At 43.5% G+C, this 26,468-nt stretch overlaps 1 protein-coding gene across 4 annotated transcripts in view; it reads left to right on the top strand.

Annotated features, from left to right (window-relative positions):
* The first annotated feature begins 974 nt into the window (after nt 1-974).
* ptpn11b (protein tyrosine phosphatase non-receptor type 11b) overlaps nt 975-26,468 on the top strand; it is a 62,037-nt gene continuing 36,543 nt past the window's right edge. For all 4 annotated transcript variants that reach the window (XR_014569533.1, XR_014569534.1, XM_083769956.1 and 1 more), the window contains exon 1: nt 975-1,089. Coding sequence is in view for 2 of the 4 variants with exons in the window: in XM_083769956.1 (XP_083626082.1) it covers nt 1,076-1,089 (14 nt within the window). In the remaining 2 variants the exon portion in view is untranslated. The remainder of the gene's footprint in view (nt 1,090-26,468) is intronic.

Genomic DNA, 26,468 nt, shown 5'->3' on the forward strand with positions numbered 1-26,468 from the left:
GCGGAAGCGGGGATTGAACCCAGGGCTCCCACTCGCCAGAACAACTCACAACCTGCTGGGTCTTGGCTGAGGGCTACACCTTTATGATTCACAAGATAAGAAAATAGAAATCACTGGCTGTGGTTTCAGAAGTGATGTCTATGAGGGGTTCCCATGGTAAAATTCCCTTTACTTTCACGATGAAGCACGTTCTCCATAAGTATACACAAGTATCACATAAGCAGATATTTCTTTCTATTTAAGTCAGCAAAGTTGTTATAAAGCACATTTTAATTCTCTAGCAATTTCATAATCCATATTGAGTAAGTATAGCCTAGTTAATTTGATATAAAATGGTTTAAAACATAATGAAAAGTTAAAATGTAAGATAAACAAATTGATAAATTAATGTGTTTCAATATAGGTCTACACAAAGTAGCATAGGCCTACTGAATGACATAATCAAAGTAGTTGCATATTATGCAACTACTTGATTATGTTGATTAGAAACAGGTGCCATTTAGCCCCACAGAATGAGCTAGTGCTGAGGGATTGAGGGAACATACTGGGGCTAGTGCTGACTGTCAGTATGAGAACAGCATGCACTTTTTTGTATTAAACCATCAACCATGTGGAATATTTTTGTTTTGATAAGTTATTTAAACGTTATATATTTTTTGTATAGCCTATACGAAGACAATTTTGACCGATACAACAAGCTATGATTTAAGCCGAAAGTAGCAATTGTACAATAACAATAGGCTATAGTTCTCAAAGGGGTTTCCAAATGGACCCTTATATTCTATTAAACAGGTCTGTAACTCTGAGAATGTATAGTAGCACTGGAAGTTGATGTAAAGTTTGAGAACAAAATTAAGCACCGCTATACTACTGAAGCTGCACTGTCCCCTTGGAGGCGGGGTGTGTACGTTTGGTAGTTGAACATTGTACAGATGCACCGCCCTCCCGGAGCGCTCCGCTACTCACACACAGCACTGCACTGACTGTGCACCGGGACGCAACAAGGGAAGGAAGGTTCACTTTACCCGACTTTCCCTTCTCGTTCGAGGACGACCGACAGCTTCCAAAGTCTGCTATGACGTCTCGCAGGTATGCCAGGATTATTATACTGACGTTAATAATTGCTGACATGAATATAGCCCGTGCTATTTATTTATTTTTAACTTCCCAACCTCTGACTTCCCCGATCAAGACTCACTGTGGATCAAAACGCTGTTCAAAATCAGCGCACCTTGACTGGCCGCCGTTGTAAACGTGTTCACGCGCACTGTCTGTCTGCATGCTTTAGATATTATTATAGTTGTGGACTGTTATCACTTATCAAAGTATCAACTCAGCTCAGGCTTGTCTGTTTATGCTCTGGCGATTTACAGCAGCAGGAGAAGGGACGGGAGAATTTCCTCTCTCTCTCTCTCTCTCTCTCTCTCTCTCTCTCTCTCTCTCTCTCTCTCATATTATTGGCATGCGAAATATAACGTTCATATCACCAAAGAAATGTAAACACACATAGTCCACTTTACTTGCCAGAATCTGAACCCAGGCATGTTCAGTACACCAAAGTTTTATGTTAGAAATGTATTGGTCCCCAGCATGTAGAAACTGCCGTATGATAACTTGTATATGAGCAATTTTTATAATTGGCATAATATGTAATACCATACCATTAACAACCTATGAGGGGGGAAAAAAATCAAAATTTCATCATGCTTTAAGTAACATATGATGAGTAAAACTAGGGGGTTTTCATGGTGCTGAATCCATTCCATCACATTATATTATGCCAATTATGAAAATTGCTCAACAGTTAGCATCCGGCAGTTTCTACCTGCTGAGGCTGCTGGGGACCAATACTCAACATTTGTAACATAAAACCTTCGTGTACTCAAAATGTCTGGGTTCACAATGATGCTCTATGGGCTGGCAAGTATACTAACTATAGGTAACATTTAAACTTAACAAAGTGTAATGCTTTATGGTGTTGTCCACAGTTAACATCAATCAACGATTGCTCTGTTAAAACTAGGCATATGGAGGTTAGTCAAATTCATATCATATTCACACGGAATCTTTTGATACATTACAACCACACACCCACTGTGTGTGTGTGTGTGTGTGTGTGTGTGTGTGTGTGTGTGTGTGTGTGTGTGTGTGTGTGGTGCAGGAAATTGGGGGTGTAAGCTTTCTGTCAAAAGCAGGGTGCACAGTAGGCTCTGCTTTGCCCTGGTCTACTGTACCTATATTTAGTTTGAGCTTTGTCTGTATATGACATAATCAATAGTAATACTGCATCTTATGTAATTTATCTTAATTATGAGAGTGCTGCACTGTACTGCAACAGGTGGCCAATGGCCATGAACCATAATGCCTAATGATTCATAGATACTCGTGTACTGCTTATACTTATTAAGTTCAAGTTGGAGGTACATTTACAAGAATTTAAAAATGTCCTCCAATATTGTACTTTTTACCCCACTACAATTATTTGAAAGCTTTCTAGTTACTTTGCAGATTTCAAATATGAATACAAAACATACATTAAGCACTTAAGCCCTAGCTTATAGTATTCGAAAATAGCTTATCTACAAGCTTACACTGGGTCGCGAGCTTTAGATCAGCTAGAAGAGAAAAAGATTGACAAATCTTGAAAAATACTACTACTTTTACTTCGATACTTTTGTAGCCTGACACTCAAATTTTCATTTAGTTTCACTTCATTATTGTCAGAACATGTTTTTTTTTAATGGCCGTGGCTAGTGATTCAGGGCTGGAGCCAGACTAATTCTTTTGAGCAATAATTTTGTACTTTTGCTCAAGTTTGTAGAGAATAGTGACATTTTGCACACCTACAGGGACAGTCGGAGCAGGCAACCAGTGCGAATAATGACAGAAAAGAGGTCTTGCATACTCAAGTAAAAATGTACAGGACATTTACTTGTATTAAATAGAGCTTCTATTTATTTTTATTGTGGTATTGCTACATATTATTTACTACTACTACTACTTATTTCACCTCTGGTGTTATTAATATAACAGTTTGTTGTCGTTTGTTGGGGAGTTACCTGCCAAGGTGACCTCCCACATAGTTGCTGTCGGGCAGAAACGTCTTATCTCCATATTTGCACTTTTTATGTTTTATAGTAAATTAACGCCCTGCTTTGTCATACCACAGTGTCACACAAAAGTAGCAAACATAGTCGCTCTACAAGCTTGAATCGCGATGCATGGCGTTTTGAGCTTGTAAATTGGTTATTTTTGCTATGTTACTTTTTATTTGAACTCCGAATAGTAACAGTTTTTGACATATGAGGTTTCCACCTTACAGAGACTGTGTGGTGTGGGCTTGTCATTAGCAGCGTTATGTGAAAATAAAAGCCTTGTCAGCCATCTGACAGTTTGCAGTTTACACAAATAGCTTGGCTTTTATATGGGTGGAAAAAAGATAAGACATGCAGCGGAACACATGGGAATAGGAATTCTATCCTGCGTGCAACATCTTGCAGGTGGGCTGCGAAACCCACCAGGATTAGATAACAAAAATCACACCCGTGTGACATGAGGGACGCTAATATATTAAAGTCTAACTCATGTTGATTAGGTGATGAAATGGTGATGTAAAACAAATGGTGCCAAAACAAACATTAAATGCCATTAGACAATATGACGTAATGAGGGACAATATGACGTAATGAGGGACAATATGACGTAAATTTTCCCTTCATTGTCAATGGCATTTTTAAAACAAACATTGAACTAAAAACAAACATTAAACCTGTATATATATATAGGAGGGGCTAGCGCCCCTCAAAAATAGCAGATCTACAAGCCCACAATGTGCGGTGTTGAGAGCTTGTAGAACTGCTGTTTTTTTAAATGTTGGATAGGATAGGATTTAATAATGAAGCTCACTTTATGTGTATATTAAAATGTACTTGTTTGCTTATATATTAAATTAAACAGAAACTTTAATAGGCCTATTGAGAGAAACATTTAAAAATATTTGACCTCCAAAATCAGGATATTAATTCAAATCAATCATTATTTCGATAATTTTCCACGATTATGATTAACGAACAATTACTTATGAAATACACTTTATTTTACACTGCCATCATAGTTTTATGACAAGATCTGAACTGTAAATATTACGTGCTCACCGCTCACTGTTGTACAACACCTTTTACAACAAAGTATAATACAGGGTTAAGTGGTTTAATCAGACGAATGCATTTAGTCAATTATAGAAAACTGGGTCGATTCCTTGATATATAAGGGAAAAAAGTTTAGATATAGAATTAGAATCAGAATCAGAATCACAATTATTACTTTTCTTCAAGATCTCTGTGGATTTGCAAGCTCAAAACTGCTACTTTTGATGCTTTTGTCAGTTTTGTGTGATGCTGTAGTTTGAGCACGCTATCTGACCTACAGATAGCGTGTGTAGTAGCAGGTAGGCCTACACGATGTTTAGAACATCATATATGCAGGTGTGTGTTCTTTTAGGAACATCAGCATCGTATGCAGGTGTACACATAACATGCTGCCCTGAGGCGAAGTTAAAGATAGTAGCAGCAGTTAAAGTGCTGTTCAATAGGTATGGCCAGTTTTTACTAACCACCTTCACAGCACGGGTATAATTCACCTCAGGTATAGAAGAACAACTACGGTATACAAGGTATACTGTATATATATTTCGTTAATTGCGCAGCCATTCATTGGACCCCCCAAAAATTCTGGCATGGGTCAAACTCTAGTTCATTTCTCCCTTTCACAGAACAATGGCTGCATAAAATATTGGCCTTTGAATGTGTGTGGATATGGCCAGGATCCCAGTGCACCCTAGGTGGTGTGCCGAGAACCAAAGCTGCTGTCATTTCTAAACGGCGCGGTTCCCATTTTTCGAGCCATGTGTAGCATTCATGACATCTATTTGTTGCATTTTCGGTCAAGACTTCGCAGTATAAAGTACTGATTCTCAACGTCGGGTCAGGGGAGCACCAGGTCTCCAAATGAAACGTTACGATGAGAGAGTAGGCTACAAATTGAAGTTGAACCAAATGGATCATCAAGCCCCTTTCCCCCCTCAACCTGACTTCGGAAATAGTGGACAAAGTTTTTAAGAGCTGTTCCAACCTCCAGCGGTTTCCATGTTTAGTCGCCGGCCGGCTCAGACAGTCATCAGACAGTCTGATGGTTGGTCATTCTATACTTCCTGCCACCAAAGTGCCATGCAGGGGGGGGCGCTGCCTGCAGCACAACAATGGCCTGGGTGCAACCTCTGTCTGACAGAGAGGGACGTGTATAACAGCTGACTCATGTCTATAATATTGCCCACTAAATCTAAAAGTGCACGTGAGCTGTCTTTTTGTTTGACCCCGGTGAACAACAAAGTATAATATAGCTGCAAGCAGCGATACAACGGGGTCAAGCCCTCTCTTCACAGCGTCTCTTCTTTAAATAGCTGGTTGGAGACTGGAGATCACGTCACTTTTTTGTTACACTGATTGGCTGAAGGGGTTGTCTTTCACTGCTGTATTCCCGCAGCCAACCATGCATTAGTAGGGTCAAGACAGGGTCGTGGGTAAAATCTTTGATGTCGCTTTTTTGACGTAAAAAAGTGGATAGAGCAGATCACATAATTCATTCATTGGAAGATCTAAATGTCAGACGTCCTTTGATGAATGACTGTGAGCTTCAGTTCTTGAGTGATTCCTACGACCAAAACTGTGACGGTAACAACATGCCTAGTTATTGTTCGATTCATCGCAAAAAGTAATCAATATAATGATCGATAACAAAATAATCCATAGTTGCAGCTCATAGATTGTCTATTTTCGACGGTGACACCATGGTAGGCTGGTCTAAGTATAAATCAAGGCTAAACTGGTGCTGATCGACCACAAAGGAAAAGCACAGACACAATGCGTCACGCTTTGCACCGTCACAGTCACAAATGGTGTTATACCCATTTTCCACTATTGGAAAGCACCTCTGGCCCTAGTGTTTTGTTTATGGAACAGGCCTTGTCGTCTGTCACTGAAACTGATTCGACAAAGCTTTGAGCCCATGAGTCAAGTTTTTTTTTTTTTTTTTGGCTGATAAGGCGACAGGAAAACAACTGGCCATGTGGAGCAGTGAGATAGCACAGCCGAAAATTTCCAGGAGTGCTCCGAGCCGAGCACTTGATGTTTTTTCTCTTCCAGATCCATATTTTTGGCGTTGTATTCCTATTAACTTGTAAGGAAGTGAGGGAAACAAAGGAAAGGAATGCAGGAAAAGCTTTGAAAAATGGACCACGGTGGGATTGTGAACCCAAAGTATTTACTGGGGGAGTTTTGTGTCTTGAGATGTTGTAGCCGTGACATCACCCACCCCTTCCAGTGGTTCTCAAAGTCGGGTCCGGGACCCCCTTGGGTTCTTGAGGGCATTCCAGGGGGTCCCCAGCTAAATTGATATAGCATCAACATCAGTTTAACCATTATTACCCAATTGCCTATTTTATTAATATGTCAGCTATGTTTGAACATTTCAGAAAAACATTTTTGAATAATGTTTTTATCTCCTGTCACAGTATGTAGTATGTACGGTATGAAACACTGACTGCCTTGATAAATTCACATGTCACCGAAACAACAAATCCTGCAAATCCTGAAATTGTCATCGCTGTCAGGAGGAAAGTTTGCGTTCTCAAAAAACGTTGCTTGATCTCAACATTTGTGAGCTTGTAGATCGTCATGAAAAGATGAACCATGGAGATACAAGGTTTCTGCCCTACACTGATGATGATATGATTCATGGAACAATGCTTTTCACAAGTTGAATGAAATGAGTGGAAAAGAGGAACAAGCCACTGACTAACGTTTCCCATCGAACCTGTCTATGTGGATATATTGACGCCACAGCAGCACAATTATAGGAAATAGGGCACACAAAGTGGTGGTGCACCTGAACTAATATAGTTGTCTCTATGGAGTGTGTCTTGTTTGAACTTACATGTGAAACACTGTGAGGTTTTCAAGATATTACTCAACAGTGGTGAAAAGTATTTAAACACATATTTTAGTATTTTACTCTTCTTCTTTTTGAGTTCTGCTCCATTTGAGTACTTCTCCCAGGCCAGCACTGACTGAAATAATATATTGTCTATGCCAGTGTGTCACTGTGAGCTTGTTTGAACTCAGATGTGAAACATTGTGAGGTTTTCAGGATGCATGCACTATAGGCCTATAGATTATTCAACTATGCTGGTGAATGGCTTCTGTTCTGTTTTGAATCAATACACACAGTAATGCAATGTGAATGTAACATTTATCCCTTCAAACACTAATATGGCTTGGTCATTAAACTTGGGCAGCAGACCAACATTCCTTATTGATTTCTGTAGCCAAATTGAACAATGTCTCGGTGAAATTGCCTTCTCTCTTATAATATTGACAGAAAGAGCGATGTCTTACATTTTATTTTTACATTTTACAATTGTCAGGGAGTGGATTGAAATGATTTCCTCAAACGAAACCCATTCTTCCGCAATTGGTTTATGGTATTCTGTTGGCAACCTCACCCTACGGATATGATAGTGCAAAACTCTTAAGTAATAACAGTAAACTAGAAAAAGTGCCCTTCTGGGCACAGGTCTCAGGGCACAGGAGGATACGAGTGTGTGTGTGATGTTTGGCAAAATGTTTAGGAGAAATATAAACATGTTTTTTTGTTTGTTTGTTTCTTGCAACAATTGTCTTCCTTTTGTTGAGGAAATGCAGAGCCAGATCACTCATAGCATCTCTGAGGATAGAATTCTGGATGAGCAGGACATGTGCAGCATTTTGTACCTAAACGGGCTACTCCTGAAAACTTTGGAAGGCAATCTTAGCTAATCAGTGTAGAATCTGAGAAATCCAACGGGCTCGTCTTGATCACATGACTACAGAGATCATGTGTACCGATTTGCGTGAGATTTGGATGAAATCTGTGCGACTAACATAAACAATGTGTTTAGCAGAAATTGGCCTCATGGTGGCGCTATAACCGGCAGATGTGGAGGGATGCAGGGAAAATGTTTTTCCATGGCCTCTAGGGAGTGCGCATACATAAGTTGTCGATGCAGTTATAGGTAAAACAGGAATTGGCCTGTTATAGCACCACCGTGAGGCAGATTTGGGAAAAAATAGTCGTCCTTTAATGGAAATTGGACACTGTTTGTGATTTGTGGCATTTTGTTCGAAACGGACCAATCATTTTAGCTTTGGAAGCCAATCTTAGCCAATCAGGATGGAAGATGGGAAATTGTGCAGATCTGTGTTGATCACATGACTATGGAGATAGTGTATACCGAATTGTGTGATGTATGGATAAAATGTGTACGAGTTATCTACAGAAATGTGTTTTGCCTAAATCGGCCTCATGGTGGCGCTATAACAGGCCGTTTAGGAATATTTGGGGCAGAGGTTCGTCGTTGGCATCCAGGGAGTGTGTGTGCACAGTTTGGCATGGATCGGGCCAACGGTGCCGGAGATTAGCTGATAACGGACGGACGGAAGGACACACACACACACACACACACACACACACACACACACACACACACACACACGGACGGAGTGCAAAACATACTCTCTCCCCATGCCTTCGGCCTAGTGGAGACAATAAACATGTGCTATTCCTGTATAGTAAGTTAGTAACTGAGCTAAAACCAAAGCGTGTCAAATGTGAGAGTTGTACTTTTACAGCCTAAATGTATGGTATTTGGCTTTTATACTCCCTGATTTATTATTCACTTTGAATTATTGTAGTAGTCGTAATCACAAAGTCTTGAACTGAACTGAACTCTTTAAGGAGTATCGTAGCAGTCAATAAGGGGTAGCGACCAAAGAGTTTCTATATATCAGTGTTTCAGAATGGTGGAATAGCTAGGCAAAATGTTCATGTTCTGTACCGTTACACTCTCATACAGCCTGTTGAATAGGAGTTCACCAGTGGTTAGTTATTAGCTGTTAATGTCAGAGGTAGAGCGCTCACTGCGGAGCTAAGGCAATTGTTCCATTTTGGCGTCCTCTAGAAACAGGGCCTAACACGTGGGTAAAAGTCACTAATGTGCGACGTGCGTTCTATAGAAGTTCAGTTGGAAAAGCGAGTATCAGATTTCAACAACGGGGCAATTCAACGCAAACGAAACGCATTATAAGAGCCAGGTTATTCAAATTAAAGCTATGGCGAGCTCTCGCCAAAGAATAGACTGATTTATTTCCCTTCTTTGGATGCATAAATCCCAATTCATACTTCATCGTACAATGGTGTGGTGCTCTGAAAATAGCCGATGTGCAAGCTCAGTCACAATGCGCTGTCATGCCGCTGTGGTCTTGCATATCGGCTATTTTCAGCTCGTCGGCATGCCACGCAGTGTTGCCAAGAGATGTGGAGCATCCAGTGATGGTGGGTGGTTTTTACAACACCCTCCGCCCCCACCCCGCCCCTAACCCAGATCATCATCAGCATGGCTAAAAACAACTCCGACATTACCCAAAAAAAAACCACACACACACCCCGGGGCTAGTCTGGGACCAGTAACAGTAACCTGACGGGGGTCTCTAAAGCCACGCTGGCTGGCCGGTACTAAATATATCACCTTTTTGTCAGCACCGGCCCCCGCTGGGGGGGGGGTTTAGGGGGGGTGGCTTTAAATAGCCCAGCGCTGTATTGAACTTGAGACATTATGTAAGAGGATAGAGCAGAAGCAGAGGCTGGATGCACGTGGGACCTCTGTCACGCCTCCCCCCCCCCCCCCCGCCCACACACACACACGGCCACAGCCAGCCGGCCGGCAGAGAGAGGGCCGTCGTTCCGTGACTGTCTGCGGCCTTAACCTACAGCCTCCAGCTGTCTCTGTCTCTCTCTCTGTGTGTGTATACTCTGTCCTCTGTCTCTGTGTGTGTGTATACTCTGTCCTCTGTCTCTGTGTGTGTGTGTGTGTATACTCTGTCCTCTGTCTCTGTGTGTGTGTGTGTGTATACTCTGTCCTCTGTCTCTCTGTGTGTGTATACTCTGTCCTCTGTCTCTGTGTGTGTGTGTGTATACTCTGTCCTCTGTCTGTGTGTGTGTGTGTGTGTATACTCTGTCCTCTGTCTGTGTGTGTGTGTGTGTATACTCTGTCCTCTGTCTCTCTGTGTGTGTGTGTGTATACTCTGTCCTCTGTCTCTGTGTGTGTGTATACTCTGTCCTCTGTCTCTGTGTGTGTGTGTGTATACTCTGTCCTCTGTCTCTCTGTGTGTGTATACTCTGTCCTCTGTCTCTGTGTGTGTGTGTGTATACTCTGTCCTCTGTCTGTGTGTGTGTGTGTGTGTGTGTGTATACTCTGTCCTCTGTCTCTGTGTGTGTGTGTATACTCTGTCCTCTGTCTCTCTGTGTGTGTGTGTGTGTATACTCTGTCCTCTGTCTCTGTGTGTGTGTATACTCTGTCCTCTGTCTCTGTGTGTGTGTGTGTGTGTGTGTGTGTGTGTGTGTGTATACTCTGTCCTCTGTCTCTGTGTGTGTGTATACTCTGTCCTCTGTCTCTGTGTGTGTGTGTATACTCTGTCCTCTGTCTCTGTGTGTGTGTATACTCTGTCCTCTGTCTCTGTGTGTGTATACTCTGTCCTCTGTCTCTCTGTGTGTGTATACTCTGTCCTCTGTCTCTGTGTGTGTGTGTATACTCTGTCCTCTGTCTCTCTGTGTGTGTATACTCTGTCCTCTGTCTCTCTGTGTGTGTATACTCTGTCCTCTGTCTCTGTGTGTGTGTATACTCTGTCCTCTGTCTCTCTGTGTGTGTATACTCTGTCCTCTGTCTCTGTGTGTGTGTATACTCTGTCCTCTGTCTCTCTGTGTGTGTGTGTGTATACTCTGTCCTCTGTCTCTGTGTGTGTGTATACTCTGTCCTCTGTCTCTCTGTGTGTGTATACTATGTCCTCTGTCTCTGTGTGTGTGTATACTCTGTCCTCTGTCTCTGTGTGTGTATACTCTGTCCTCTGTCTCTCTGTGTGTGTATACTCTGTCCTCTGTCTCTCTGTGTGTGTATACTCTGTCCTCTGTCTGTGTGTGTGTGTGTGTGTGTGTATACTCTGTCCTCTGTCTCTCTGTGTGTGTATACTCTGTCCTCTGTCTCTCTGTGTGTGTATACTCTGTCCTCTGTCTGTGTGTGTGTGTGTGTGTGTGTATACTCTGTCCTCTGTCTCTCTGTGTGTGTGTGTGTATACTCTGTCCTCTGTCTCTCTGTGTGTGTGTGTATACTCTGTCCTCTGTCTCTCTGTGTGTGTGTATACTCTGTCCTCTGTCTCTGTGTGTGTGTATACTCTGTCCTCTGTCTCTGTGTGTGTGTGTATACTCTGTCCTCTGTCTCTCTGTGTGTGTATACTCTGTCCTCTGTCTCTCTGTGTGTGTATACTCTGTCCTCTGTCTCTGTGTGTGTGTGTGTGTATACTCTGTCCTCTGTCTCTGTGTGTGTGTGTGTATACTCTGTCCTCTGTCTGTGTGTGTGTATACTCTGTCCTCTGTCTCTGTGTGTGTATACTCTGTCCTCTGTCTCTCTGTGTGTGTGTACTCTGTCCTCTGTCTCTGTGTGTGTGTGTGTGTATACTCTGTCCTCTGTCTCTCTGTGTGTGTGTGTGTATACTCTGTCCTCTGTCTCTCTGTGTGTGTGTATACTCTGTCCTCTGTCTCTGTGTGTGTGTGTGTGTGTGTGTGTGTGTATACTCTGTCCTCTGTCTCTCTGTGTGTGTGTATACTCTGTCCTCTGTCTCTGTCTGTGTGTGTGTGTATACTCTGTCCTCTGTCTCTCTGTGTGTGTGTATACTCTGTCCTCTGTCTCTCTGTGTGTGTATACTCTGTCCTCTGTCTCTGTGTGTGTGTATACTCTGTCCTCTGTCTCTGTGTGTGTGTGTATACTCTGTCCTCTGTCTCTGTGTGTGTGTATACTCTGTCCTCTGTCTCTGTGTGTGTGTGTATACTCTGTCCTCTGTCTCTGTGTGTGTGTATACTCTGTCCTCTGTCTCTCTGTGTGTGTATACTCTGTCCTCTGTCTCTCTGTGTGTGTATACTCTGTCCTCTGTCTGTGTGTGTGTGTGTGTGTGTGTATACTCTGTCCTCTGTCTCTCTGTGTGTGTGTGTGTATACTCTGTCCTCTGTCTCTCTGTGTGTGTGTGTATACTCTGTCCTCTGTCTCTCTGTGTGTGTGTATACTCTGTCCTCTGTCTCTGTGTGTGTGTATACTCTGTCCTCTGTCTCTGTGTGTGTGTGTATACTCTGTCCTCTGTCTCTCTGTGTGTGTATACTCTGTCCTCTGTCTCTCTGTGTGTGTATACTCTGTCCTCTGTCTCTGTGTGTGTGTGTGTGTATACTCTGTCCTCTGTCTCTGTGTGTGTGTGTGTATACTCTGTCCTCTGTCTGTGTGTGTGTATACTCTGTCCTCTGTCTCTGTGTGTGTATACTCTGTCCTCTGTCTCTCTGTGTGTGTGTACTCTGTCCTCTGTCTCTGTGTGTGTGTGTGTGTATACTCTGTCCTCTGTCTCTCTGTGTGTGTGTGTGTATACTCTGTCCTCTGTCTCTCTGTGTGTGTGTATACTCTGTCCTCTGTCTCTGTGTGTGTGTGTGTGTGTGTGTGTATACTCTGTCCTCTGTCTCTCTGTGTGTGTGTATACTCTGTCCTCTGTCTCTGTCTGTGTGTGTGTGTATACTCTGTCCTCTGTCTCTCTGTGTGTGTGTATACTCTGTCCTCTGTCTCTCTGTGTGTGTATACTCTGTCCTCTGTCTCTGTGTGTGTGTATACTCTGTCCTCTGTCTCTGTGTGTGTGTGTATACTCTGTCCTCTGTCTCTGTGTGTGTGTATACTCTGTCCTCTGTCTCTGTGTGTGTGTGTATACTCTGTCCTCTGTCTCTGTGTGTGTGTATACTCTGTCCTCTGTCTCTCTGTGTGTGTGTGTACTCTGTCCTCTGTCTCTGTGTGTGTGTGTGTGTGTGTGTATACTCTGTCCTCTGTCTCTCTGTGTGTGTGTGTGTGTATACTCTGTCCTCTGTCTCTCTGTGTGTGTGTATACTCTGTCCTCTGTCTCTCTGTGTGTGTGTGTATACTCTGTCCTCTGTCTCTCTGTGTGTGTGTGTATACTCTGTCCTCTGTCTCTCTGTGTGTGTGTATACTCTGTCCTCTGTCTCTGTGTGTGTGTATACTCTGTCCTCTGTCTCTGTGTGTGTGTGTATACTCTGTCCTCTGTCTCTGTGTGTGTGTGTATACTCTGTCCTCTGTCTCTGTGTGTGTGTGTGTATACTCTGTCCTCTGTCTCTGTGTGTGTGTATACTCTGTCCTCTGTCTCTCTGTGTGTGTATACTCTGTCCTCTGTCTCTGTGTGTGTGTATACTCTGTCCTCTGTCTCTGTGTGTGTGTGTGTGTATACTCTGTCCTCTGTCTCTGTGTGTGTGTGTATACTCTGTCCTCTGTCTGTCTGTGTGTGTGTGTGTGTGTGTGTACTCTGTCCTCTGTCTCTCTGTGTGTGTGTGTGTGTATACTCTGTCCTCTGTCTCTGTGTGTGTGTATACTCTGTCCTCTGTCTCTGTGTGTGTGTGTGTGTATACTCTGTCCTCTGTCTCTCTCTGTGTGTGTATACTCTGTCCTCTGTCTCTGTGTGTGTGTGTACTCTGTCCTCTGTCTCTCTGTGTGTGTGTGTGTATACTCTGTCCTCTGTCTCTGTGTGTGTCTGTATACTCTGTCCTCTGTCTGTCTGTGTGTGTGTGTGTGTGTGTGTGTACTCTGTCCTCTGTCTCTGTGTGTGTGTATACTCTGTCCTCTGTCTCTCTGTGTGTGTATACTCTGTCCTCTGTCTCTCTGTGTGTGTGTATACTCTGTCCTCTGTCTCTCTGTGTGTGTGTGTATACTCTGTCCTCTGTCTCTGTGTGTGTGTGTGTATACTCTGTCCTCTGTCTCTCTGTGTGTGTGTATACTCTGTCCTCTGTCTCTGTGTGTGTGTATACTCTGTCCTCTGTCTCTGTGTGTGTGTATACTCTGTCCTCTGTCTCTGTGTGTGTGTGTGTGTATACTCTGTCCTCTGTCTCTGTGTGTGTGTGTATACTCTGTCCTCTGTCTGTCTGTGTGTGTGTGTGTGTGTGTGTACTCTGTCCTCTGTCTCTCTGTGTGTGTGTGTGTGTATACTCTGTCCTCTGTCTCTGTGTGTGTGTATACTCTGTCCTCTGTCTCTGTGTGTGTGTGTGTGTATACTCTGTCCTCTGTCTCTCTCTGTGTGTGTATACTCTGTCCTCTGTCTCTGTGTGTGTGTGTACTCTGTCCTCTGTCTCTCTGTGTGTGTGTGTGTATACTCTGTCCTCTGTCTCTGTGTGTGTCTGTATACTCTGTCCTCTGTCTGTCTGTGTGTGTGTGTGTGTGTGTGTGTACTCTGTCCTCTGTCTCTCTGTGTGTGTGTGTGTGTGTGTGTGTGTGTGTATACTCTGTCCTCTGTCTCTCTGTGTGTGTATACTCTGTCCTCTGTCTCTGTGTGTGTGTGTATACTCTGTCCTCTGTCTGTCTGTGTGTGTGTGTGTGTGTGTGTGTGTGTGTGTGTGTGTACTCTGTCCTCTGTCTCTGTGTGTGTGTGTATACTCTGTCCTCTGTCTGTCTCTGTGTGTGTGTGTGTGTGTGTATACTCTGTCCTCTGTCTGTCTGTGTGTGTGTGTATACTCTGTCCTCTGTCTCTGTGTGTGTGTGTGTGTATACTCTGTCCTCTGTCTCTCTGTGTGTGTGTGTGTATAATCTGTCCTCTGTCTCTGTGTGTGTGTGTGTGTGTATACTCTGTCCTCTGTCTCTCTGTGTGTGTGTGTATACTCTGTCCTCTGTCTCTGTGTGTGTGTGTGTGTGTGTGTGTGTATACTCTGTCCTCTGTCTCTGTGTGTGTGTGTGTATACTCTGTCCTCTGTCTCTGTGTGTGTGTGTATACTCTGTCCTCTGTCTGTCTGTGTGTGTGTGTGTGTATACTCTGTCCTCTCTGTGTCTCTCTCTGTGTGTGTGTGTGTGTATACTCTGTCCTCTGTCTCTGTGTGTGTGTGTGTATACTATGTCCTCTGTCTGTCTGTGTGTGTGTGTGTGTGTGTGTATACTCTGTCCTCTCTGTCTCTCTCTCTGTGTGTGTATACTCTGTCCTCTGTCTCTCTGTGTGTGTGTGTATACTATGTCCTCTGTCTCTGTGTGTGTGTGTATACTCTGTCCTCTGTCTCTGTGTGTGTGTGTATACTCTGTCCTCTGTCTCTGTGTGTGTGTATACTCTGTCCTCTGTCTCTGTGTGTGTGTATACTCTGTCCTCTGTCTCTGTGTGTGTGTGTACTCTGTCCTCTGTCTCTGTGTGTGTGTATACTCTGTCCTCTGTCTCTGTGTGTGTGTATACTCTGTCCTCTGTCTCTGTGTGTGTGTGTACTCTGTCCTCTGTCTCTGTGTGTGTGTGTGTGTATACTCTGTCCTCTCTGTGTCTCTCTCTGTGTGTGTATACTCTGTCCTCTCAGTCTCACTTCTGGGTCTCTCTCTCTCTCTCTCTCTCTCTCTCTCTCTCTCTCTCTCTCTCTCTCTCTCTCTCTCTCTCTCTCTCTCTCTCTCTCTCTCTCTCTCTCTCTCTCTCCCCCCCCCCCCCTCTCTCCCTCCCTCCAGATACAGGGGAGTGGGGAGCCTGGTTGTTGTCAAAAGGAAACCTATTCTTGGAAAGCCCTTAGCCACTGCTGCCGTCATGGTCTGCTTAGGAGGACCAGGACTAGATGAGAAATGCAGGCACAATATGGACATGCATATATTGGTGACTTTGTGTTGCAATGACGATCATTTGCTGCGAGTCTGAGTGCAGGCACGTTTAAAAGTTACAGCCAAGCGTGGACATAAAAGTTAATCATTAGAGAAAGCATGCAGAAAGAGAGAGTGTACAGTGAGGTAGGGAGATAAGGCGAACGAAAAGGCAAATGCACACCACATTAAGGGCTAATTTATACAGGTTGATTGTTCATTCAACTATGTGGCTATGCTATGATTATAATTATATACAGAGGAATCAGTGACACTTGTTTTGATATTTGATTATATGTCTACTTGGTATACTTACTGTACACAGATGCACGCAAAAGATGTTGATTGTGTGGAGAGGAGTAGACTCTAGGAACATAAATCAAATCTATGGATATATATAGATACTGTATGTAGGGCTTGTACACACTGTGTAAAGTCTGACCATTGTGACCAAAATATATCAGTCTGGCTGATATAAATATAAATGTTTCAACGATCCAACACTTACCGTACGTTTATTTTATACGCTCACATGGGGTCACATACCCATTGTGAATGAGTAGACAGAAATGGTACCATCTTATAAGCATTAGCAACGACCAATTATATGACGAGAATGTTTGAAAATGGGTGAGAAAATAATCGTTGTGGGTGAGGGGGATGGGCAGCTTGAAAGGGGTCTAAAACGCCCTTAAATCCACCCCTGGGTGGTTCATGGCAGGCCGGACAGGAGCGGAGGCTCTGGAGAAGTCTTAACTCGGCAGCTTAGTAGAATGTCACAGGGGACATTTAAGAAGCTTTCAGCCCGCATGGTGCCCTGTCTCGCCACCGCTCTGCAAAGTGACAGAATGCGACCTTGTAGAGAAAGTCTTGCACTGTGTCCTGGATTGACTTGGTAGTGGTCTCATTGTGTGTACATGGTTGGGTAGTGGTCTCATTGTGTGTACATGGGTGGATTGACTTGGTAGTGGTCTCATTGTGTGTACATGGGTGGATTGACTTGGTAGTGGTCTCATTGTGTGTACATGGGTGGATTGACTTGGTAGTGGTCTCATTGTGTGTACATGGGTGGATTGACTTGGTAGTGGTCTCATTGTGTGTACATGGGTGGATTGACTTGGTAGTGGTCTCATTGTGTGTACATGGGTGGATTGACTTGGTAGTGGTCTCATTGTGTGTACATGGTTGGGTAGTGGTCTCATTGTGTGTACATGGGGTGGATTGACTTGGTAGTGGTCTCATTGTGTGTACATGGGGTGGATTGACTTGGTAGTGGTCTCATTGTGTGTACATGGGGTGGATTGACTTGGTAGTGGTCTCATTGTGTGTACATGGGTGGATTGACTTGGTAGTGGTCTCATTGTGTGTACATGGGTGGATTGACTTGGTAGTGGTCTCATTGTGTGTACATGGGTGGATTGACTTGGTAGTGGTCTCATTGTGTGTACATGGGGTGGATTGACTTGGTAGTGGTCTCATTGTGTGTACATGGGGTGGATTGACTTGGTAGTGGTCTCATTGTGTGTACATGGGGTGGATTGACTTGGTAGTGGTCTCATTGTGTGTACATGGGTGGATTGACTTGGTAGTGGTCTCATTGTGTGTACATGGGGTGGATTGACTTGGTAGTGGTCTCATTGTGTGTACATGGTTGGGTAGTGGTCTCATTGTGTGTACATGGGGTGGATTGACTTGGTAGTGGTCTCATTGTGTGTACATGGGGTGGATTGACTTGGTAGTGGTCTCATTGTGTGTACATGGGGTGGATTGACTTGGTAGTGGTCTCATTGTGTGTACATGGGGTGGATTGACTTGGTAGTGGTCTCATTGTGTGTACATGGGTGGATTGACTTGGTAGTGGTCTCATTGTGTGTACATGGGTGGATTGACTTGGTAGTGGTCTCATTGTGTGTACATGGGTGGATTGACTTGGTAGTGGTCCCATTGTGTGTACATGGGTGGATTGACTTGGTAGTGGTCTCATTGTGTGTACATGGTAGTGGTCTCCTTGTGTGTACATGGATGGAAAAACTTAACAGACAACGCTGGGCAGAAACTTAGCATTTCCTCCATATTTTGACTTTTTAGTTTTTGTGTTTTTCTTTTGGTTTTTTTGTAAATTAATGCCCTACCCATACCTTATCATACAACAGTGTTGTCTACTCTATTTCACCATCTTTAAAATGTTTGAAGCAATGAGAAGCATTAACAAGAGCGTGTGACTAAATAACTATATCGGATCCAATGGAAAACTGATTTCCTGAAAAATTACAGTTTTGGACATACAATATTTCCACCCGACGCCGGTAGCAGTCTTCCTGTGGGTGGAAAATAGTCTTGGGTCAAGACTAGTCTGCTGCACTCTGAGAGAAAAGCACGGCTGATTTTTTTTGTTTTGATTAGCCGTTCCAATATCGTGGTTAAAGCACGACTAGAAAGCTGTTCAGATTGCTTCCTCGAAACGACCTGTTTCATCCTTTCATCTTTTACATCCTGTTTACATCGAGTGTAATATTCGCTGTGGCCTTTCACCTGATGCGTGAGGAATAGCCCGACAGATGTTCGACAGAATCCGACATAGACAGGATTAAAATACATTTCTATTGAAAAATACTAACTAATACAGAGTGCACACAGGTTCCGAATGTCGAGTAAACATCCGTGGCAACAGGGTCAGCACAATTATTTTGTATGGGCTTTGCACGTGGATTTCCACTGACTATAGGGAGGCAGAGACCAAGACTATCATATAGATACCGTGGTAAAAGTCAGACTTGATAAAATACATCTATGATAGTCTTGATCCAAGGCTAGGTGGAAAACTAAAAATATTCGAAGGCGCTTGTGCCTGAAGATATACAGTATTCTCATGGGGTTTTTCTTTCTACTTCTGTACTTGAACCGTCTTACTTTGCCTGCTTTTGTGGCTGTGCTCTCTTGCAGGTTCTTTGTAATGTGGGCCTTGGGGTTGTCTCTCTGCGCCATTCAATTCCAAACAGTGTTTCAGCCTGGCTTGTTGCAAAAGATAGATACTGAGATCGTCGAGTCATGAATCATAATAACCACTTTATCCCTGGCAGCCATGTTACAGGCGTGCCTTTATAGGCGAAGGTTTTCAAATGTTTGGAAAATAGCTGGATAGTACAAGCAAGCTCACAACTTCACATCACATCTTTGGTTTTCTTTTTTTTCTTTTGTTTTTGAAAAATATTGAAAACGTTTGAAAAAAGAAAAAGTTAAACTATAGTGTTTAAGTGGATAAGCACACGATTGGCTGCCGTTAAGTTTCCCTGGGTTCAGTTATCATTTTCTATCTCACTGGCAGATGGAAAATCAGCCCCCCCCCCCCCCCCCCCCACCGTCCCCCCCACCGTTAATTCCAAACAGCCACAAATAATGGCTTAATGGCATGCTGCTGAATTGGCTCGATTGGGCTTTTTAGCTTGCCTAGAGTTAACTATTATCCAGTGTAAAGTATGCTGCCCAGCATTACGTGTAATCTCCCAGCACCGGCAACACAGCTGTTGCATTTTAGCCGCCAACAAGATAGCACTGTGAGTGCACGTGTGCCACTGCCAGGGGAGCCTTCGTGGGCTCTCACTCAGCAACCAGTGGTAGAAAGTATATTGTTTCTGTTGGGCAGGAACATCTTATCTCCATATTCTAACTTGTTGTGTTTTTCCATAAATGAACGCCCAACTTGATCATACTACAGCATGTCACACAGAAGCATCAACAGCAGCAGATCCCCAAGCTCCAAGCTTTGAGCTTGTGGATCTGCTACTTTTGCAGAAAGCCTGCGGTTTCTTTTAGCTTGCATCGATAATGTCACTGGTGAACGGGTTTCTGAACTGCTCACAGCCCTCCCTCCTACAGACTGAGTAGGAAAAAAATCACACCCGTGTGAAGTTACCATCATACATCATCTCATTCCGGCCAATCAGAATTTGCGTCCTCACCTTCGTCATCAATGTTTGTCACTCAAAATTGTCCATTCATTTGTCAATGACATTTAATGTTTGTGTTGGGACAAAAATTGGGTGACATATACACTAAAAGCTGGGCATAGGATCGCCCCTCAAAAAATGAAGATGGGTTGAAAGTTGTTGAAGTAACAGATATGAGTAGTTGGCCTTGGCATTACATGGAGGATCAGAGAGTAGAGGATGCTGGGAATGTAGCTGGACGCTGTCTGCACGGAGCTGCCCTGCAACTGGGAAGCGGTGCAATTACACTGGTCTGTGCCTGTGGTGGTGGTGGTGGTGGGGGGGGGGGGGGGGGGTGTCTATAGACAGGCAGCCTCTCATATCAGGTCTGCTCACGCTTATCCAAATCCCAGATTAACCCCCCCCCCCCCCCCCCTCACACAGCACACTCTCGCTTGCTCTGTAACACGCTTACAGTAACCTCCCTGACCTATCTCTCTCTCTCTCTCTCTCTCTCTTTCTCTCTCTCTCTCTCTCTCTCTCTCTCTCTCTCTCTCTCTCTCTCTCTCTCTCTCTCTCTCTCTCTCTTCTTCTATACATTTTCAATTAAATTTAAATTCAATCTGTCTTACTGTCTAACGTAGCAACACAAGCCCTCCTTCTCCCTCCCCCCTCCCCCCTCTCCCCTTCTATACCCCCTCGCAGCTCTCTCTCTCTCTCCCCCTCCCTCCTGTCTTGTGTAATGTTGCTTGGGGCTGGATTTCAGAACTCTGTGGCTACATTAGCTATACAGTTGCAGGGGACTGTGTGTGTGTGTGTGCGTGTGCGAGTGCATGCGTGCGAGCGTGTGTGAGAGAGAGAGCATTCTATCAGAATGGTGAGGTAGGCCGCAAAATGATTACGCTTCAGTTGGCTTGCTGTTATCCCACGCCTGTTCTCCTCAAAGGACCGTGTTTAGATTTGATTTGATTGTGATGTGTCTCTTCTGGGCTTAATGGAATGCTGCAGCAGTGCATTGCATATTCGGGCCGCACAGGTAATTGATAGGATAATAAAATAATTGATTAAATGTATCCCTATTATGTGGGCATGTCATTGCTCAAAACGTCAAAAAAGATGTGAAGAATTTTCTAAAGCATATATTTTTGCACATGCAGCACCGTTGTGCGGCGAAGTATAAAATAATGCTGCTTAATGGAAAAAGTAATGGATAATGGATAATGTCAGTTCAGTAAATAATGAGTTGCAGTCCTATTATCAGTGGTTCCAGAACACAATGCTGTGATGATGATGACACACGTCCAGGTGTGCCATGGGAACCACACATCGTTGCTGTCAGGCAGAAACCTCTTGGCAGTAGCTTGTACTGTAGGTCTGCTACTTTTGCTGTTTTTTGGATTTGAATCCTGGACGCATGAGGTTTCCACCCGACAGACGATTTACATTTACATTTCTTATTTACTACACCATTACTCATTTCCATAAACTATTATATGCATGTCATTATAATTACAAACAATATGGTTTTATCTTGTGAAAAATATCTTAAATATGTGTGAAATTATATGGTAGGCTATATTTTCTACATTGGCTATGAATACAGTGTTGCTTTGAGATTTTGACTTTATCTATTGGTGTGCTTTGGGCACAAAACGTTTGACCTAGATCAAATAGTTCAGCATACTGTAGGATAACAGTTGAACTTGGAGACTGTGTGTGTGTGTGTGTGTGTGTGTGTGTGTGTGTGTGTGTGTGTGTGTTTGTGTGTGTGTGTGTGTGTGGGCGCGCATTTGTGAGTGTGGGGGGGGGGGGGGGGGCACGTGCCGTGCGTGCATGAGCCACCGCCGCCTACCAGGGCTCCAGACTAACTTTTTTCACCACCGTTCCGGAACCGTCCCAAAATACAATTTGAACCGTCCCAAAATACAATTTGAACCGTCCCGAAGTAAATATATACCGTCCCGGGGAAAAAAAGTACAAAAAAGCACCACTCAAATTGTGAAATGAATAACTGTATTCCTATTGTAATAGAAATACAATTAAGCCAAACAAATAATGTACTGCATGTATTGAATACATACATGCAGTACATTATTTGTTTGGGGTCATGTTTCTTCTGTAGATACACTGATTTAGTTAAAATGCTCCCAGATGAAAAATAGGGCTTGGTTAAAAATGTTAATCAAATTAATCAGAGGCTTTGTAATTAATTAATCTAAATTAATCATATTTTAATCGCATATCAATATTCAACCTGAGAACAGTGATATTTATTTTCAAATGGATTTTGTTATATTGGTGTAGCCTACCAGTGAATCAATGAATAGTGACTACAGTAGCTTATAAAACTTTGGTGTAGGCTACTTGATCAAGACCAACAGATAACGTGCAGCAATGCAGGTATATGAATACTCAAATGTCTATTACATGGTTGGCATGAGAAAACAAATAAAAACAACTTTATTAGGGGGAATACTAAGACGAAGGATCAATAAATAATAATAATAATAAATACAATCAATAAAAACTGTGGAATGAGAGCGTTTTGGGGTGTGCATTCCACAGTGTTGGGGCAGCAATTCCAGAACAATCTGAGCATTAGAAAACCATCTGTTGCTTCAGAGGATATATACCAACATATTAATGTCGATGCCAGCTAGCAAGCCTGTCGATGCCAGCTAGCAAGCCTAGCATGGAAGCTAACGTTAAACGTTGCTGTAGTGTAGCCCCATGTCCATATGGAACCTTTCTGTGGCACACAAACATGGTTTTATCCACGCTTAGTTCCAACCGATAGTTTTTCAATCTAAATGTCCCATCCACGGGGCAAAAGCAATATAATTCCTATGATTCCGTTGGGTGAATGTAGTGTGTGCGTTGTTGTTGTCAACTGTCTGACTCTGACGGCACGGCAAATTCTCATGCTGCTCATCGCTGCACACGAAATGCGCATTTTCAGTGTAAAAACTCCTCTCGTCCCGAAACCGTCCCGAATGAGATACATTTACGTCCCAAATAGATATTTTACAGTCCCCGGGACGTCGGGACGCCGTTAATCTCGAGCCCTGCCGCCTACCCTAGGGGATACGGGGAGAACATGCAAGCTCCACACAGACCACCAACCACAGCCCTTTTGCCAATCCCGCCTCGGGTATGGGCACTGATGACGCGGAGGAGAGAATACGCCCACAGCGTACCCAGCGGGAATCGAACCCAAGACCTTCTAGCTGTGAGGCGACAGCGACAGCACTACCAACTGTTCCACCGTGCCCCCTCGATGAATATGCCATTGCAATAATTCAGGCATGTCTTGAAGAAAGTGTCTGACTGAAGTGACTGAAGATAATATTTTAGAGTGGCACGGCCGTGCCATGATGAATAAATTATTTAACCAGCACTCACGGTGCTCTGAAATACCTCTCATGTGTCCTGCTCTCGTGTCCGGCTCCACTGCCCATGACAGACTTTGATGGCGACGTGGAAGGGACATGTCGACCCCCCCCCCCACCCCACCCCACCCCTCATCTACATGTATTTGTGACTAATCCCCTGATGTACTGGTATTGTACGCCCGTCGCCTGCTGTAATCATTGGCTGTTCTTGCTCTAATCTGATCCCCATGGGCGCTGACCCCCACCCCACACACACACACACACACACACACACACACACATATACACACACACACACACACACACACACACACACACACACACACACACACACACACACACACACACAGACGAGCCCAGTTATCATAATGTGGGTACATGAATGTACAGATCTATGTGAAATTGTGAATATGTATAGATCTCATCTGAGATGTGAATATACTGTAAATAAGTACTGCGTAACAGGCTCAGTTGCAGGACAGATGACAGCCAAGGTTTTAGGTCACAAAACAGATTTGATCTTGTAGCAGCTTTACAGAAACATACGCCGCTTGCCAGTTACACCAGAACTCCACGCAGGGGAGAGCAGATGTCTGGACTCTATTGGCTCTCTCTGCATGTTTGTGGAGAGGACTGCGAGTGTAAATGGTGAAACACTTGCTCATTTCACTTGTGTCAGACGTCAGTTTTATTTCTTCATGTCAATTTACAATTTACTGTAGGCATTTAGACATCAAATACATAAAAAAGTCATCAATAATCATAAAGAAGTTAAGAACCTAGCTAGCATCTGTCTTAACAGTAGAACATCTGTACAGTAAAACTGTACTAGTGCTATGTCTATACGGTACATAAGATGCTATCTAAATTACACAAGTTTAGCCTTTGCATGCGCCTGTCAATTCGTCGAGGCTCGTGCAAACTACGGCAAATGTCGCTGGCTTACATTGAAAATGAAAGGTAGCCTAGCCTGTAGCTTTGTAGAGAGATGTCATCACAGTGTCAGCTGGGACTCCAACCCTCGTCACTAGCTGTGTGACGCGCTATCCACATTGTCCGGCGAGCGCTGTGCCCGGTGCCCACACACCAAGGACGACACAAGTCTTATTTTCATCTCGGTATCATGGGTTTATGTCATCGTAACTTCCATATATAGAAACTGTCCAACCAATGTTTCCGGCTGTGAGAGGCTTCCAGATGTCATCTGGACAACAGCACGCGGGATTGCATGGCAATAAAGCCCACACTGCGGGGCCTGTGGCATGTGCTCGCTAGGGCTACGTTGGTTAATATTACGCCTTCCCTTTGTAAAGTTTTTAGTGGTTTAGATTTGTGAATTGCATGAGCTCTGCATGCGCTCTGTGACTCATATAGTCATTTAGTTCTATAAATGTGGGCCTCGTTTCACACTCCTGCTGAATCATTGATATGTGCGTGGACCGCCCGGGTCTGGGGGACACTTACTACATCGAGGTTGATTATTCTGAGGAACAGAAGTTTCATGCTGCACAAAAGGCCATATGAATGGTTCCGATTGTAGAGCTTCTGAGACATTCTAGTCCATTCATAGAGCAGTCGGTCACTACGTCAGTCACACACACTGCCATTAGGTCATCTGTAATGTCCCAACTTGCTTACAGAGCATAATCGGAGATTGTTAAAGCAAATGCAAGTGTCAATATAGCTGCAAGCAGCGATAAGACGGGGTCAAGCCATAAATGTAATAAAGCAATAAAGTAAAAATCACACCCGTGTGAAGTGAGGGGCTCTTATCATCATACATCATCTCATTCTGGCCGATCACAATTTGCGTACTTTGCTCAGCCAATCAAATCATCACTATGGGGTGATCAGCCAATCACAAGCCAATGTTTCAAAAAGATAAACACAATGCCGGTCTTATAATTAGCCCAATTTCCGCCAGCATTAATTAATCCCTCGATAGCCAAGGTTTTATCGCGCGTAACACTTACTTTGAAGAGCCAAATATCTGTAACCGGATGTTACAATGACAAACTGCTGTGTGTGTGTGTGTGTGTGTGTGTGTGTGTGTGTGTGTGTGTGGTGTCATGACAGGTTGTTGTTGTCTCGGTCGGTGGTGGGAAAACCCTGACCGGGAGTGTCAGCACGCCTGCTACAGCCCGTTGAAAACACTTGTATTCACCAGAAACGACCCCCTCAATGTCGTTTCTGAGATACAGAGCATTGAATGCAGGACTTGCGCGCGCATCTTCAAAATGGCCGCAGCCACTGTCCCACTTTGTGTTGATGCGGGTAGCAACATTAGCTAACGATACGATCGGATTAAAACATGGATTAAAGAATCAAGCCCTGGAACCCGAGAATCTCGAGTTTGGCGGGCTAGGGTACTAATTTAACCCTCCGTGTTCCTTGTTTCTGGTGGACTCCGTGTTAGCAGTGAAATACAACTTGATACTTGATACATTGATTACATTGATAACTACAATGACTGCATTAGGACTAACAAGTAATGATTATACAGAGAGGAGTGATGTCATACTCTTCCAAATTAACAAAGGTTGGAGACTGGAGATGACGGAACTCTTTTTGTTACCCCCACGAATCAACCATGCATTAGCAGGGTAAAGATTTTGGACCCAATCAGGTTCCGTGTTCCGGGCTAGTGTCGTTCACTGATTGGAGACTGGAGATGACGTAATTATTTTTTGTTATGCTGATTAGCTGAAGGGGTTGTCTGTCTACGCTCTAGTCCCATAACCAGAGTCCAGACTCCACTCGCATGAATGGAATTGCGATTTCAGTTAGAGTAGTTAACCAGGCTACGAAATTCTTTGACGTCATCAAAGGTGGATCGAGCAAATCATATAATTGACTCATTGGGAGATTATGAGTTGAATTCTATAGTCTTAGTCGACTAAATATCAAAATCTTATTAGTAGTAGTATTAGTCTTAATGCAATGTTTTGTTTTTGCCAGAAAATATTTATATTCTTAGTCTTTTGAATTACACACCATTTAGTCTTAGTCATATTTTAGACTTCTAAAATTGTTTAGTCTTAGTCTTTAAGTCTTAGTCAACAAAATGAACACTTATAACTATACCTGTAAATGTAGCACCATTATTGGTCCTATGAAATTATGAGCTTTCGAAAAAAGGTTCTCTTTGGCTTACTTTTCCGGTTTGTATATAGTTTGTAGTTTACCAATCTGGGAACCCATTGGCAAAACAAAAGAAACGGTGCCCTCTTTTTTTCCTTTGAATTTGCGTCAACAGTCTGTCTCGAGAGGCTAATAGTTGACTCACTCAAAGAAAACTTCAAGCGCTGTGGCTGCCAAGTGTGGTAGATGACGCACTTCCTATTCTTCCTATTGGTTGGTGGTACCCAATCAATTTATGTC

The sequence above is a fragment of the Protomyctophum parallelum genome (genome assembly GCF_964188405.1).
Source record: "Protomyctophum parallelum genome assembly, chromosome: 7".
In the NCBI taxonomy this organism is placed as follows: domain Eukaryota; kingdom Metazoa; phylum Chordata; class Actinopteri; order Myctophiformes; family Myctophidae; genus Protomyctophum; species Protomyctophum parallelum.